The 17,113-nt window shown below is 51.7% G+C and overlaps 2 protein-coding genes across 2 annotated transcripts in view; one reads left to right on the top strand and one right to left on the bottom strand.

Annotated features, from left to right (window-relative positions):
- LOC128140681 (T cell receptor alpha chain MC.7.G5-like) overlaps positions 1-17,113 on the top strand; it is a 191,724-nt gene that overhangs the window by 817 nt on the left and 173,794 nt on the right. The window contains exon 2 of the mRNA XM_052784905.1: positions 118-408. Within this exon, the coding sequence (XP_052640865.1) occupies positions 118-408 (291 nt within the window). The remainder of the gene's footprint in view (positions 1-117; positions 409-17,113) is intronic.
- LOC128140699 (feather keratin Cos2-3-like) lies at positions 13,358-13,663 on the bottom strand. The gene has a single exon (XM_052784913.1). It carries the CDS (start codon positions 13,661-13,663, stop codon positions 13,358-13,360), a length of 306 nt encoding a protein of 101 aa, XP_052640873.1.

Below are 17,113 nucleotides of genomic sequence, written 5' to 3'. Positions count from 1 at the left end.
CGTTCCAGTCCAGTTTTGTCTCACTGCCACTGTTCCTGACTGTTTCTCTGGGAAAAGAGCCACCAGAGCTGAGTGATCTTTGGTGATCTTTGGTCTTTCCTTCTCCTTTCTCGGCAGTGGCTGTGGTCAGAGCCCAGGTGCAGCAGGAGGCGTCGGCAGAGACCACCGAGGGCACCGGCATCAGCATCAACTGCTCACACCCCAACATACAGACCAGCGACTCCATCCTCTGGTACCGCCAGCTCCCGGGCCGAGGCCCCGCATTCCTCGTGAGCACTCTTAAGGGCTCCAAAGAGCTGCCGGACCCGCCGGGGCGGCTGTCGGTGGCGGCAGACCGCCGGTCCAGCGCCCTGTGGCTCGCCCGGCCCCGGCGCGGGGACGCGGCGGTGTATTACTGCGCCCTGAGAGACACGGGGCGAGGAGCCGGGGCTGCGGCCGGGCACGAACCGCCGCGGGCGGGGCCGGGCCTGTGGGGCGGGGGCGGGGGGACAGCCCCGGGCGGGCCCGCCAGGGGGCGCTGCCGCTCCGCCCGCCGGCGCCGCCTCGCCCCGCCCGGCCCCGCCCGGCCCCGCCCAGCCCCGCCCGGCCTCGGGCCCCGGGGCGGTTCCCCCGCCCGCCCCGCCCGGCACCGGCACCGGCACCCCCGCCCTCCCACGGGACGCAGACAGACATCCCCCGCGACAGCGGGGAGTAATCGCGACCGGAGCGGTGGCGGTGGCCGGCGGTGCCCGGGAAGGAGCGATTGCAGCCGCCGGCCCCGCTGGCTCCCGGCGAGGAGCAGCGCCTTTCTGCTGTGCCCAGGGAGGCGGGCAGCAGAGATCCTCCTGCCCACGGGCAGCCCTCGGTCCTGCCGCAGGGACCGGCCACTGCTGACGCGGGACATACAGGGCCTCTTCTCGGGCGTCTGACTTTCCCCGCTGGGATAGCCAAGGGAGCCCTGAGCAGGTGTTCCCTTCTGCTCTGTAACCACAGGGACTCCCCTGCGAAGCTGCTAATGTGAAACTTAACTTAGAAAAGAACGCCCAGAAGGGGTTCCACATTTTGTTACTTTCTAAAAGCTCGAGTAGACAATTGAAAACAGAGTCCTCCCTCTACAGGCTTTCAGGGAGCGTTCAAAATGTTCCTGCTAGCATTACAAAGTCATCCCACAGTCAGGAGTTCAAGTTCCACAGGGACAGAAGGGGCTGTCAAGGTCCCAGGCACCTTCAAGCGCTTCCCACAGTGGCTCAGTGTTGAGACTATGAGCTTGTTTCAGAGGATCCAGAACCTTTGGAGTTGAGGCCGAGGAGACAGAGTAAAAGCATGGACTGGACATGCTGACCACAGCCTCAAGGGAGACAGACAGGTTCCTACTTGATGAGTGAATCAGAAAGAGATTTGCTGAGCTGCCCTAAGGGGCTGGAGGGCTGAGGTGAGTGGGAGCTGGCAGGAGGCCTCTGGGAAGAGACTGTGGGCTCCAGCCCGTCCCCAGAGTACTCTGTGCAGCTTGAGTAGCAGACAGAGCTGTTCAAAGCCCGTGGTCAGAGGCTTCTGAGGCACAGAGAGACACAGATCAGCCCTGCTCCCCGTCCCAGCCGGACTTTGTGTTTCCAGGGAACTACTGGCATGTGGTCAAACAAGGCAGAGCAGCAGGCATAGGCCAGGCCAGCACATGGATGAGACACATGTTCACATGGGATCGTCTCCTCTCATCCCTGTCTCCATCTGTCTTCCCATGCTTGCTGCAGGCCAAACTGCCTTGACTCTTCCCTTCCCCTGCCTCTGCTGCTTTTTCTAAGCATCCCATGTCTTGCACAATCCAGAGAAACTTTTCCACTGCATCCCATAAGGATTCTGATCCCATTGTATGCAGAAACACGCCTGAGTTTATAAGATGATCCTGTCTTCTCGCCCTTCTGGGAGGTGTCATCTGCAGACAAGGAGTCGATAGCAATATCTGAAAGGATGGGGAGAAGATATTTGTAAAGAGGGTTGTGTGCCCTCTTGCCTAAAAATTGTGTGTTTCACTCTGGGTGGGATATTTACAGCTGGAGCTATTTCCAGAGACATTTTGAATGGAGAGAAACGCTCTGTGAGTAGAGGGAGTAAGACTTCTGCTTCCAAGTACCTTTGGCTGTTGCTGGTTCTACGTCCTTTCAGATACTACCGAGGGACAAAGAGCATATTGGGGAGTTGCAAAGGGACATGTCTCCATCTCCATGAGAGGTGGGTGCAGGCCCCTGTCTCCGGCTGGCCACTGGATGGCAGGAGCAGTTCACCATGGACCCACCTTCCTTGCTGGCTGCTGCTTGGGCTGGCTGTGATCTCGATGCTGAACAACTTAGCTTTGTCCCATGCAAATCTGCAACACAGTAAGGGTTGCAGTTTGGGGTCTTTCCTTGGGCTGAGCATTTTAACAACTTCAGTTTCTCACCCTACAGAGCCTCCTCGTGGCAGAGGTGTGGAGTCCCAAGCACGCCTGACTCAGAAGACTCTCTTCTTCATTCCCTTCCATCGGCTATTTACACACACTGCCAAGATCCCCCCGGAGCCTTCTCTTCCCCAGGCTGAGCACTGCCAGCCCTTTCAGCCTGTCCTCATAGGAAAGATGCTCCTGTCCCTGCACCATTTTGCTGAGCTTGCTCCAACATCTTTCTTGCACTGGGGAGCCCAGGACAGGACCCAGCACTCCAGAGGTGGCCTCGCCAGGGCTGAGTAGAGAGGAAGGGTCAGGTCCCTTGTCCTGCTGGCGATGCTCTTCCTACTGCAGCCCAGGATGCTGTTGGCCTTCCTTGCCATGAGGGTGCATTGCCACAGCAGACTCAGGAAGACGCCTGAGCTGCTGAAACTGAGCAGGACTCAGCAGTGAGTATTCAGGAGAAGTATCCCAGCTGCTTGCCCAGCTCTTGCTTTTCCCTCAGCAACCATCAGTGTTGGAGAAGGGGGCTCTTGGTAGGAGACATGACTGCTCGTGTGGTTTAACCTCCTAGCCAAAGAAGCCCAAGGAGGGAAAATGTCTTCCTAGCCCTGCATCTGGGGACCAGCAAAAGCCTCAACATGTGAGCAAGACCCATCAGCCAGGCACTGGGCAAGATTCTCTGTTCAACCCCTTGAGATGTCCCTCTGCTTTTCACATCTCTCCTCCAGCTCTGGGGACTCACCAGTGCTTGGCTGGGGGCAGACCCCATGTCCTTGAGTCCCTGTGGATTCTCTGCCCAACAGAAAACTGCTGGAGGCTGCATTTCTGGGGTGTGCATTTCTGGGATCTAATTTGTCCCTCTGTGCACATGTCTCTTGTTATGCTAAGTCTGTTTTGGAAAGCAAAGAGCTGTCCCTGGAGATGATCTGTGGTGGAAGCTGACAAAAGCAGCCATGGTAGCAGGCCAACATGGTCTAATTACAGGATTGATGTCAGCTCGGCAGGCCCTGGCATCAGGGCCTTTTGCTGTGAGGCCTTCTGAGGTGACAAAGAAAGCTCAGTCTCTGCCCCTGGAGAAAAATGTCTCTGTGAGGTACTGGAAGGTGGATGAGAAGCCCCATTCCCACCTGGATGGGGAAGAAAGCTGTGGTTTGGATCCTACCTGGAGGTTGAGTTCAGGTCTGTCCTCATCCGCAGCTATACTCCAACTTCTCTGGGGGTGGATTCAGGATCTTGCAGGAAATGCAGGACATCTTGGGAGGGCAAACAGTAAATATGCTGGAATACAGGGCCACAAACTAACTCCTTCCAGAATGGCATTTCAGGTGAGCTGAGTGCTTTTTCACACCCACCTTACATCTGAAACCAATTGCTCCTTTGTCCAATCTTTCCCTTTTCCTTCATGTTTGTAACTTCTCAGGCATCCTGAAAAGTGCATCCCGTGGCTTAACATTGCTGCAGGTGTTGCAGGGAGACACTTCAAAGACTGAGCTCAGCAGGGGCTTTCCCCTCAGAGCCTTCACTCAAGAGGCCCGATTTTCTCTGGGGACAGGAGCCTTTCAGCACCCTGAGGAACTCGCACACCTGAGGAAGTCCAGCAGAGGATACTGTCAGGGCATGTGGAAGGTGAGAGCTGCTGGCTCACTAAGGCTGTCAGCTCAAGCCCCTTTTCCTTTCAAAGGGAAGAACAAGTAAAAGGGAAAGTGATAAACAAAGCACACAATGACAGCAATCTCTCAGTAAGTGATAAGGGAGACAAGGAGGGAGACCAGAGCTCTTCAGCTGCCAATTGATGGGCCATTAGGAAACTGCAGGTGTGGCTTTGAAGCTCAGGGTCAGCCTGAGCTTTGTAAGTGACAAGAAGTGACAAGATGAACATGAGGATTACGGATGTTTGAAGGGGTCCTGCAGGACTAGGCAATGCTTATTAAGGAATGCTTAGGGGAAAGCTCAAAGGTGGGGGGAAGAGAGGACTGGGGAGGTGCAAGGGGAGGCAATAGAGAGGAGGAAGAATGAAAGGAGGTGCCTGCACCTAAGCAGGGGCTTGTCAGTGCACTTGTTGGGATGAGCCCTGTGCCTGATCACCACAGTCCCTCCTGCTTTCTTATGAAATCCTTTCTTAACCATTCTTCTGTATATCTTCACTGCCTTTCCCATGTGTGAGTGCTGCAAGGCCTGAGTGTCAGTAACTGGAAAGACTGGTATAAGAGGTCTGGGTGCCAGTAACTGGGCAAACAACCAACAGCTATAGGAATTTTAGACCTGGGTGCCAGCAACTGGATGGACTGGGACATGTGCTGTAAGGTCTAAGTGCCAGCAACTGGAGAAGGAAGAACGCGCCAGAAGGGTCATACATCCTGCTGCTGTCAGCAACTGGAGGGACCATATTGCATGTGTATGTGTGAGAGGTCAAAGGATCAGTGACTGGAGGGACCTCAGTGTGTTTCTAGTTTTCCTTAGTGAATTGAACCTGATATACATGGGGGTCTATGTGGAACTTGCTAGCATATTTCAAGTTGACCTAACTGGTGAGTAGAAGGAAAAGCTGTATCTAAAGTCTGACGCAGAGACGGGTAAGAGAGCCCAGGGCCCACTCATGCACATTAAGCAGGCTGATATTACCAGCCCATGGTAATGTTTGAGTGGGGGTGATTGTGACAGGAGTGGGTGATTGCATGCATCTCTCTGTTAGTTGACATCAGGCTGCCCTTGCCAGAGAGAAGGAGGAGACCCAGGTGCTGGGTGAGAGGGCCCAGGATTCAGGCAGGGCTATTGGATGAGCTGAAGGCCCATGCTGATATTTGAGGGGCCAGTTAGATGATGAATACACCGGAGCATCTCCTATATGGAGAAAGGCCGAGTGAGCTGGGAGTGTTCAGCAGAGAGAAGTCTCAGGGGAGATGTCATCAATGTGCACAAATACCTGAAGGGAGGCTGTGAAGAAGATGGAGCCAGGCTCTTCTCCAGGATGTCCAGTGACAGGACAAGAGGCATTTGGCACAAACTGAAAGGAGGCTCTGTCTGAACACCAGGAAACAATGTTTGACTGTGAGGATGAGGAAGTACTGTCACAGGATGTCCAGAGAGGTTGTGGAGTCTCCACCCTTGGAGGCATTCAAAAGCTGTCTGGACATGGTCCTTTCCAACCAGCTCTGGGTGAGCCTTTCTGAGCAGGGTGGTGGACCAGATGACCTCCAGAGGCCCCTTCCAAATTTACCAATTCTGTGTTTCTGTAACACGAGGCATGAGGAGGGTCTTAGAGAACTGGCCTTCTTTAGCCTTCAAAGAGAAGCTAAAGGGAGAGCTTTTTAATCTTCTAACATTTGACTGGAGAATGAAGAGAGGAGGAAGCCACTGGAGCCAAACTTGGAGGATGACTGGCGGAAGCCAGATGGAGCAAAAATCTTCCTGAGCATAGTGATAGAAAGAAATGTTATGGGCACAGTCTGGAACAGGGGAAATTTATACTACAATTTAGGATTTTATTTTGTTTTTACCCATGAGGTTAGAACATGGATGTAGATGGATCCCAGTAAGAATGTCACTCTGGCTGCATAAGGTGTTGATTAAAATACTATTAATTGGAGATAATACAAGAAGGAAAAGGGGATAGCACAGGTAAACTTATGCCCCTTCAGATGCTGGCAAATCCTAATTATGGATCATGAAATGGACCTTGACTCACTGTTTGTCACATGGTGCAAATTTTGCCCATGCTGAGATTCACTGACATTGTCATTTTTGGAGTTTTCATGGGATTTTTTTAGAAGTAGACAACTCTGTTTATCATTTCTACTGTTGAAGCAAAATAACATTTGTATGAAAACATGGTGTTTCTCTCCTAGATAAAGAGAAGGACATGCTTGTGACATCATTGCCGAGTGCCAAATGATATATATAGCACAGCACGGGTCTGTGCCTAGTCAAGTTAGCTGCCATGCAGATTCCTAACTTCTCCATGAACACTAACCTTCTGGATACTGTGGGCCACTACAGCCAGGCAGGTAGATACACTGGTTCATGAGTTACTTTTGTTTGGATAGGGGGAGAATTCTGAGTATTTAAAAGGAACAGTTGGGGTCTACAGGGCTTTGAGTGTCACTCATCAGGTGTCTGAGAACTACAATCCAGAGGTGTGCTGGGGGAGGTGTGGGGGCAGAAACTGTGATGGAGCCAGGTGCAGCCAAGTCAGACAAAGTATTAGGGATGGTAAGAGAAGAGACATAAGCATCAAGAAAGGAGAGACTCCCAGTGATGTGGCTATATGGTCAGCGAGGATAGTTGCAGGTTGAAGGCTATGGCTCAGTTTCTCCTCTCAGTAGAAATGCAGAATCCTCGTCTTCCTGTACATGTCTTATGTCTGCTGTGAAGCCTAAGAAGGCAGATCCATCTCAGGAGCCAGTTGGAGAGTAAGCTTCAGCCTGCTCTTCCACCTAGGAAAGACTGTGTTGGCCTCAGGACCCTCCACATCTGTAGAAACCTCGTTTTACAACATGAGGAGGTGTAGCACTTCCATGAGGATATTCTTATTATAACAATTATCATTACCTGTATCATTATTCACCTCATTGTGGAGGTTTTTCAGAGCAAAAGGCATGTTGGACTCAACCAAAATGAACAGTTATCTCTGCTGTGACTGATGCATGGGATCACTCTGGTGATCTGGAAAGGGCATGGGAGTAGGGGTCTCCACCTGCCAACCCCCCACTCCTTCACATGCTTTTTCAGTTCTGGGGTGCAGGGCTGCCCCATCCCCACCCCTCACAGTGCAACACTCCAATGGGTGCCCAGTGTACTCCCTGTGTGTGTGCGAGGGTGACCTGCTGATCCCTCGCCCCTTTCCCTATCGAATAGGTTGTCCTTGCCATCTCTGGGTGCGTGGCATCCAGAAGCCCTGCTAAAGCCAGGGTGCTGTCTCACACTGGGTGTTATCCCATCAGAACAGAACACAGCCACAGAGACCCTGGGCTGCTGCACAGCAGGGTTCATCTCTTATCTGAAGGGACTTGAGGGAGAGACGTTTTTCCCAGGCACATGAAGAAGGAATGGGAAGAAGTAACAGAAACAAAAGAGACTTCTGTTCCCAGAAGAAATAGCAGTGTCCCCAGTGAGCTGAGGACCCCAGGGGAAGATGTGAAACCTCAGTGGGGAAGAAACCCCTGAGCTCCCAAATGGCCCAGCACTGGGTGTGCAGGAGAGCAGGCGATTCTAGCTGAGGAGATGAGGACTCCACTGTGAGCTGCCCAGGAACAGCCTCTTCCCATGACTGGGGACCCCGGGGGACCCCTGTTGTGGAAATGTTCAGAATACCATTGGCTGAGGGAGCCACAGGTGTTGCTGCTGGAGGAGGGAGAAATCCAGGAGAAACATTTCAGGCACAGGAAGAACAGATCACTTCTCTTCCCCACTTCTTCCTTTGCTTCCCCAACAGAGTAATTTCCAGCAGCTCTGTTATCTCGGGGCTGGGAGGTGGATTTCTGACTCTCTCACTCAGCAAACAGGCAGGTTGGTCTCGGCATGCACCTCGGATATCTCATCCTCACTGTCTTCCTGGGGCAACTGCTGGGTAAGTCCTGGCTTTTCATCAATGCATACTTCTCCCAATGAAACCCTTGCCAGCCTTATCAGGTCCATGCAGGGTAATACCCTTGAATAGTGGGAAAATGCTGGGAAATGTCTACTCATTTGGAGTTTGGCACACATTATCTCAAGGAGCTCTTACTTTTGGAAAGGAGAAAGAAGAGATACCTCAAACCCCTTCTCCATCTTTTCTCTCCCCTTCCTTGTGAAGCCCATTTACAAGAAGGGTCGGAGGGAGGATCCAGGGAACTACAGGCCTGTCAGCCTGACCTCAGTACCGGGGAAGATTGTGAAGCAGTTCATCTTGAGTGCACTCACATGGCATGTGCAGGACAACCAGGGGATCAGGCCCAGCCAGCATGGATTCATGAAAGGCAGGTTCTGCTTGACCAACCTGATCTTCTAAGACCAGGTGACCCGCCTAGAGGATGAGGGGAAGGCTGTGGATGTTGTCTGCCTAGACTGTAGTAAGGCCTTTGACACTGCCTCTCACAGCATACTCCTTGAGAAGCTGGCAGCTCATGGCTCTGACAGGTGTACTCTTCGCTGGGTAAAAAAACTGCCTGCATGGATGAGCCCAGAGAGTTGTGGTGAATGGAGTTAATTCCGGTTGGCGGCTGGTCACAAGTGGTGGTCCCCAGGGCTCAGTTTTGGGGCCAGTTCTGTTTAATATCTCTATTAATGCTCTGGACGAGGCGATCAGGTGCACCCTCAGTAAGTTTGTGGATGACACCAAGTTGGGAGGGAGGGTTGTTCTGCTCGAGGGTAGGAAGGCTCTACAGAGGGATCTGGACAGGCTGGATCGATGGGCCGAGGCCAATTGTATGAGGTGCAACAAAGCCAAGTGCCGGGTCCTGCACTTGTGTCACAACAACCCCATGCAGTGCTACAGGCTTGGGGAAGAGTGGCTGGAAAGCTGCCCAGTGGAAAAAAGACCTGGGGGTGCTGGTTGACAGCCAGCTGAATATGAGCCAGCAGTGTGCCCAGGTGGCCAAGAAGGCCAACGGCATCCTGGCCTGTGTCAGAAACAGTGTGGCCAGCAGGAGCAGGGAAGTGATTGTTCCCCTGTACGCGGCACTGGTGAGGCCACACCTCGAGTACTGTGTTCAGTTTTGGGCCCCTCACTACAAGAAAGACATTGAGGTGCTGGAGCCTGACCAGAGAAGGGCAACAAAGCTGGTGAAGGACCTGGAGCACAAGTCTTATGACGAGTAGCTGAGGGAACTGGGTTTGTTTAGTCTGGAGAAAAGGAGGCTGAGGGGAGACCTTATTGCTCCCTACAACTACCTGAAAGGAGGTTGTAGTGAGGGGGGTACTGGTCTCTTCTATCAAGTAACTAGTGATAGGATGAGAGGAAATGGCCTCAAGTTGTGGCAGGGGAGGTTTAGTTTGGATATTAGGAAAAATTTCTTTACTGAAAGGGTTGTCAGGCATTGGAACAGGCTGCCCAGGGAAGTGGTTGAGTCACCATCCCTGGAGGTGTTCAAAAAATGCATAGATGTGGCACTTCAGGACATCATTTAGTGGACATGGTGGTGTCGGATTGACAGTTGGACTCGATGATCTTGAAGGTCTTTTCCAACCTAAACGATTCTATGATTCTATCACTCAATCTCTTTACCTCTCTCTTCAGTTCCCCTCTTGCCACCATAGGAGATCTCAGCTGTCTGTGCAGTCCCATGTTTCTCTCTTTCCACCACAAATTAGCAGATCCTGTCAAAGCTCTAATAGGGACTTTAAAACTCTCATCCCACTTACATTAATAGGGTGCCCCAGGTTGTGCTTTTCTGGCTGGCACATGACTGCCATGGCCTCCAGTTTTCTCCTGGTTGTCAACACAGCCAGGGCTCCCTATTTCCAAGCTCAGCATTGCATGTACTCAGGGAGCTAGGAGCCCTCAGAGATGACAGGGATGGAGAAACAGGATGAATCTTTTTGCTGTAGGTCCCCAGGCCTGTCAACGAGCTGGAGGGGTGCTGGTCCCAGCACACAAATGTCAGGCATGACAGGCTGTTTGTGAGAGACTGAAAAAGTTAAAGTCTCAAACATTGTGGTGGGGTAAGTTCTGCATAACGATGAACCATGCATAGCAAGGAACCACAGGTGAAAAGAAGCCGATCAGCACAGATCAGCACAGGACATCAGCAACAGGACCAGGAGGGCATGCTGGAGGGTACAGCTCAGTGTTTGGATACACTGTTCTGATATGCAGAGGAGTGCAACTCACGCTGCATGGCCAAAGATCAAGCAATGGTCATGTCTTCAGGGAAGAAGTTACTCCCCAAACAACCCCCAAGCCCACCGACCCATTTCACGAAGGTTCTGAAAGCACAAACTGTGCATGACGCCTAATTAGCCTAATGAGTTTTTGTGCCCGCCCTAAGGAGGGGCAAGGAGATGATAAAAGGGCACAAACTGAAGCCCCACGTGCATCTGCCCACCGCAACCGGACCTCTAGACTGACTGGAGCAACGCTGGACCCAGGAGCGGCGAAATCTTTCTCTCTTCCTCTGTCTCTCTCTCCTTTTCATAACCCCTACACCTCATCCCCTTTAGACATAAAACTGTTGACCAAGTCTGGGACTAGGAGTGGATCCAGCCGCCCCTAGGCTCTTCTTGGAAAAGGGGTCTAGAAAGCAAGGGGGTCTGCTCTGAACCTCGTGACTCAACGGGAGAGCTCTCCTTATTTTCTTCCCTGACTTGATATATATGGTTACCACGGGTTACACGGTTTGCTGAGGTAGTTTCATGCCAATTCCTGTTGTGAGAAACTCCGCCACCTGCTGTTAAGCCTCCCAAGTTCAGTTTGCTTCTGCCATGAATAAAATGTTTAACTGATCGTTTGGTGTCGTTTGACGTTAATTTAGCCCGAGGGAATTCCGAATTCACCACAACCCCTCCCTGGTCTGTCCAGCCCAGGTCGTGACACTGTTCCCTGGTCCTCTGGCAATAGGAGCAGGAGCAGGGAAGAGGAGCAGGGACACAGCACAGCTCTCCTCAGGTTCTGTGCTGGCCTGAGAGCTCCAAGCTCCTACCCCAAATCACTCTCTACCTGACTCTCTGCAGGCCTCAGGATTTTTCTATAGGGCAGGGAACCTTCTCCACCAGGGTTTTGCATCCAGTTCGGTTTTCCTTCCCAGAGCCTTTACTTGCAAAGCTGCTGAGCCTCCCTTTCTTTCAGGCACCATGGGGCAGACCACTGTCAACCGGCAAGAAGGTGAAGCAGAAAGACAGCTTCCAGACCACCTCCACCTACCAAACCTCACTCTTTTATGCCTTGTTTTGATACCAGCAGAAGAAAGGCCAAGCCTCACAGCTGATCTCGTATCACACAGTAGCTGGCCCCAAGTGGAGCGGCCACCTCACCACATTGCTGAACACCACGGGGAAATACAGCCTTCTGTGGCTGGAGGAAGTCAAAGTCACTGAGAGTGTCTTATACCTCTGTGCTGTGTTTGTCATTCTGGTGCAGGAAGCTTCCTTGGCTGTGCAACAATGCAGAGGAGGAGGGGATGTGTCTGTGCAAAGCTGAACTAGGGGGAAGGGGCCCTCAGCTCTCCCCTGGCAGTGCTGCTTCCCCTGTGCACCCAGGGATCTGCATTCCAAGATCCTCTTCCAGAAGAAGCCAGTGTCAGTGGCTTGAGACGAAGAAGAAGGTGGTGAAAGATTCTCAGGTTCCCTTGTTTTCACCATGGGTTATGTGGTTGTTATGCCCAAGAACTCTGGTGAGCTGATGGGCAATGCAGGAGGTTGGGATTGCTTGTACAATGGTTCCTTGCTGCTGCTCTTTGCTTTCTGGTGTTCTCTGCTGCACATTGCTTATTCAGGGTTTCCTGCAGGCCTGTCTCTTAGAATACCTGTTATGGGGTGTGTCTCTCAGAGGTCAGAGTTCAAAGTAAGGTGAAAAACACAAATTACATGCCATGTCACAATGCTCCTTCCCAGATTACATGATTCCAGCAATTTTGGATAATACTCAGAATCATGCTGTGGACCCTCCAGTTGCTGCGTGGCCATGTGCTGAGATCTGGAGGATCTGCTCTCCCCATTGCACTCTACCCATCCTTGGAGCCCTTCTCATGCTCTACCTTGTAGGTTTCCCCCAGCCCTGCCTCATTTCTTCTGCAGTGAGACCAGGCTGTACAGCACTATCCAAGATCTCAATTGGAGAGCAGACCACCAGGCAGAGGTGGGCAACAGGCCCTGCCAGGAGAAGAGCTGGCCTTGGGGAAAGTTGCTTCATGCCTGGGAGAAAGCCAGGTATGTCTCACGAGAGCTGGGACTGTGTGAGAAGCATGAGGCCCCTGGTGTGTGGCCTGGCCAGGCTGATTTCAACATCAGCCTGTGAGTTACCTTAGCCCTGCACATCTGTGTAACTGCTGGACTGTGCAGGGATCTGTTTGGGGGGTGGAGGGTGTATAGGTGACCTGTCCTTGCCCTTGGGTGCAGGCTATACTCTCTCATTCTGGGGACAGGTACGAGGATGAGAAGGAGAAGGTCTGGGGCTCTTTTGAAGGCTTTTTCTCACACCATCATCACTCCTGCAACCTTTGAGGCCATCTGCTGACTGAGCCTCTTTTCCCAGCACAAGGTGATCCAAAGCAGGAGGAACTCCCTTCTTCACAGGCTTGTGAGCTACTGATCTCTCAGAGACTCCACCAGCACTGGGCTTCTCTCTAGGGGATAGCAGTGGTCAACGTCCCTGTCTACAGGATGTGCTCTGAGGCCAAGAGGCCGTATCTGAGCAGAGAAGCCAGAATACAGGGCTTGATCACCACTGGCTGTAGAGGAGCTGAGCATGTCTTCCTCAGCTTCAAGAGACAGTGACTGGAAAGGCCCCACTGCCCTGTGTCCCACCCTCCCATTCCTCTTCCGCTTCTGCCCCCATCTTACCCTCTGACACGCCTTTCTTCCTTGGCAATGCGAGACAACATTCACCAAGAAAAGGATTATGTGGAGGCAAAGGCTGGGATGCAGAAAACTTTAAGGACTCTCAGGTGGGAAACGAGTTCACCTCTAGAGGAGGTTGCAGGTGCAGGGAGAGCACCACCAGCTGCAGAAAGTCCGTGCCCATCACCCACAGTGCAGATCCCAGAGGGCATCCATCCGCCTGCCCCACAGAGGGAGAGGGGCCAGCAGATCCCCAGGTTGGCTTTGGGGGTCATGGCCCAGAACATAAGACAAGAAAGAGATGGCAAAGAGTGGAAGGCAAGGAAGTTGTACTTTGGCCATATTTTCAGAGACCCCCATCTGCTGTCCTTTGAAAGGGCAGCACTGGATGTTCAGCCTGTCTGAAATCAATGGCCAGGAGCTCTGTCCTCAGTCTGACATCAGATTCTTGGTTCCTGGAGTTCCTTGTCTGGGCTGTCACCAGTGGCTTTAGCAGGGAGGGCATCTCCTGCCACAGTAGTGGCTGGAAGTGCCAGAGAGGTCACAGCACCCAGAGGTGATTGGCACTCCATGACATCTGAGGATGCTGCCAACAGCAGCAGAGACGGCGGAGCCCACAGTTGTGTTCTGTGGGAAGGAGCTGAGGATGGGGCCAGGCAGGGCCACCACCACAGCAGGAGGCTTGATGACGATGGTGGAGTTCTGGCACTGTGTGACACAGGGCTCATTGCAGTTGTTGGCCAGTGGGGTTGGGCCGGAGGGCTGGCATGGCAGGCACTGGTCATAGCATGACATGTCTCTTGGGCTGGAGGTGCACCTGGGAGAGAGGGCAGAGAGGAAACAGAGCACAGTGACATGTGAAGAGCAGTCTGCCATGAGTCCATCATCCCACCACAAGCATTTCCTTCTCAGACTATATAAAATTCTACCTCCACCAGAAGCATGAAACTTCAGGCTACCCAGCTTGATGCACAGATGATGACAAAATGCTGAGTATGTTGAAGATGACAGGCAGAAATAAGATGTCATTTTGCAGCCTGAACGTAGTGAGAAAATGTTGCAAAATGTCAAACTGCAAAACTTTTTAAATTCTCTGTGGGGAAAATTTGGTTACCTCTTTTCTCATCTTATGATATGTCCTCTTGTGACTTGATTGATGAGGATGTGGCCAAGGAAGCATGCCAAAGGGTGCATGACCCTGCAGTACAGTATTAACATTTCTATAGCTTGCTCCACAACAGCATATGCATACCTAGAGCCTTACAATCTCCTAGGTGCCCTGCAAGACCATTGCCTTTATCTTGACACTATATGTCTCTGATGATATGATGATATGATGACTCTATGATATCTGTGAGTCAGCCGGGGGAGTGGGACCTCCCTCCTTGGTGACTGCTTAGGCAAGTTGATGGGCAAATATCCACCAGATGTTGTGGAGTTTGTGTCATCAGGCCCCAAATCCTACAGCTACTTGCAGTCTGAAGGAAAATGTTGTTAAAGGTTAAAGGCATCACTCTAAATACAACAAACAGAGGAAAAATCAATTTTGAGGCACTGAGGGATCTTGTGTTGGATTATGGTGTAAATCCAGACAGTGATGACCCTAAAAAGACTGTGATAGAGCAGTGTTCTATCACCAGGAACAAGCAGAAGTGGGTAATAGAAAACAAGGCTCCTTTGGAAGATGCAGAAGGTGGTCTATGACAAAAGAGTACTGACTACAAGATTAAAAGCCTCTTCTGATCATGGGCATGCACTGAAAACATCCCTTTTCTGCTGTCCTGGAAGGGCTTAGAAACTGTGGGAAAAGTTATTTCATAAAAAGTCTTTTGGAAAATCAGAGAATGGTTGAGTTGGAAGAGATGTCTGAAGGTCACCTTGTCCAACCATGCTTCTGAAGCATGGCCATCTAATGCAGGTTCCCCAGGACCATGTCCAGATGGGTTTTGAATATCTCCAAGGAGGGAGAATCCACAACCTCTCTGGGCAACCCTCACCAGTGCTCGGTCACACTCACCAGTAAGAAAGTGTTTCCTGATGTTTCAGACAGCTTCCTGTGTTTCAGCCTGTGTCCATTGCCTGTTGTCCTGTCACTGGGCACCTCTGAGAAGACCCTGGCTCTATCTTCTTTGCAACCTCCCTTCTGGTATTTAGCTACATTGATAAGATCCACCCTGAGCACTCTCTGTGCTGAACAGTCCCAGCTCTCTCAGCCTTTCCTTTTAGGTGAGATGCTCCAGTTCATTCATCATCTTTATGTCCCTTCATTGGATTCTCTCCAGTACTTCCATATCTTCCTTGTACTGGGGAGTCCAGAACTGGACCCAGTACTCCAAGTGTGACCTTACTACTGCTGACTAGAAGGGAACAATCACCTTCCTTGACCTTCTGGCAACATTCCTCCCAGTGCAGCCCAGAACACTGTTGGTTTTCTTTGAGGCAAGGGCACATTACTGGCTCATTGTCAACTTGGTGTCCAGCAGGACCACCCAGGAGTTTTTCTGCAAAGCTGCTTTACAGCTGGGCGGTCCCCAGCACATACTGGTGCATGGGTTTGTTCCTTGCCAGGTGCAGGACTTTGCCCTTGTAGCCAAAGGGGGATGTGTGGGTACCTTGTTGCCTTCCCACAGGCACTGCACCAAACCAGCTCCTTCCTCTTGTGGCTCTCAAGGTGCTCACATCGGTTGGGCGGTCTGTTGCAGTCACCTGCACCATCACCTCCTTGCACTGAAATCCCTCCTTCTTTTGGTACTGGTCATTTGGGAGCAGTGAGCCCAGGTACCTTCTGGGCACTGCCGTGTCCTCCAAGAACAGTGGCTGCTTTGTCCAGGGGATGTTCACTACCTGGGCAGATTTCAGCTGAGGGTCTGTGATTTACAGGGCCAACCTCAGCTCGCAGCCTTGACTGACTGACAAACATTCTACATTACTGCAGAATTAGATGCAGAGCGGTGAAGGCTTCTCTTTCCATTGTATGCAAAGTACCCACCAAAATAAGAAACACAGGAAAAGCTTCAGATTTTCCAGGAGACTGGAAAGAAAGAAAAGTGCTGCACAGGAGCAGCAGTTTCTGGTGCCAGGGCTGCTCCTTGGCACTTCTCTGCTCACCAGCTGCAAATGTCAGGATTTTACCTCCTGCTCCTGTCCTGGCCTCGGTCCTTTTCCTTTTCACTGTGCCAGCAGTGGCTGGGAGTCCCAAGCCCTGCTCTTATGCCTTCCACAGGCGTAGAGCTGCACTGGAGTTGGAGCTGCAGATCCCCTCACTCCACCACCCCAACAGCCTGCCCTACGCCAGCCAGCACTGAGCCAATCCATCAGAATCAGGATTACATCCTCCTGTTCTAGGAATTTGTATGTTCACCCATTAAAATACCTTTCTTTCCCCCTTATCAGCTTCCTACCCGTCTCTGAGTCTTCATGCACAGAGAAATACTGAACAGCTGCTTCCAAAATAACAGAGGCTAAAGTAAGAGAAACCTGAAACCTTTTGAAAAGAACACTACACCTGTGTTTCCCAGAGCCCTGAACGTTACGAGGAGCCGTTGTGCTTTCAAAAGCCTTCCCACCAACAAAGAGCATACAAATGCAGATACACTCTACAGAGAGAGAGAGATGTTCCCTCACAGGGTAAATCTTACAAAGGGAGAGGGAAACCCAGAGAAAAGTGCAGAAAGCCACTGAGACTGTCCACTCCCTGCTGTGAAGAAAGGAAAGGCAAAAGGAGAATGAGCCTCATTCTTACCCTCCTCACCCCAGAGGTGTGACTATGTCACACATGCTTTGGCACACTCTGCAGGATGCAGTCATTTCATTGTGCTGCCAAGAGTGCCTTGTTCTGTAGTGTGCTGAGAGTCTCCCGAGGGACAGGGATTCTGGAGCTGGGAAAAATGATCTTCACCATGGCTGTGCCAGCATGTGTCCTGCTAATCCAGTCAGGTAGGTGTATTTGTGCACTTCCTATTGTCTCCCGCAGTTTTTAGTAGGTTACATGGAGGTCTGTGCTGACAAGAGGATGAGGTCAGGGAGAAATGCAGAGGGGTAATGGAAGTAGGTATCTGAACTTTCCTTTTCTTTGGAAACACAGAATGGTTTGGGGCAAACACAGCCTTAAACACAGAGCAAGTGAGAGAAGGAAGCAAGCTGCTCTGTAGACACATTTCTGCCTGTGTTGCAGGTCTTGTTGGAGGTGTCCCCCAGAAGCAGTTCTTCTCTGAGATTACAGCCACAGTTGGGCAGCGAGTGGTT

The sequence above is a fragment of the Harpia harpyja genome, chromosome 4, assembly GCF_026419915.1.
Source record: "Harpia harpyja isolate bHarHar1 chromosome 4, bHarHar1 primary haplotype, whole genome shotgun sequence".
Classification (NCBI taxonomy): Eukaryota; Metazoa; Chordata; class Aves; order Accipitriformes; family Accipitridae; genus Harpia; species Harpia harpyja.
Note: the sequence above shows the minus strand (reverse complement) of the source record. Positions and strands in the feature narration are given on the sequence as shown.

Bases quoted from the DNA above. Each gene is read 5' to 3' on its own strand.
- LOC128140699 (XM_052784913.1), bottom strand. From the start codon at position 13,663: ATGTCATGCTATGACCAGTGCCTGCCATGCCAGCCCTCCGGCCCAACC.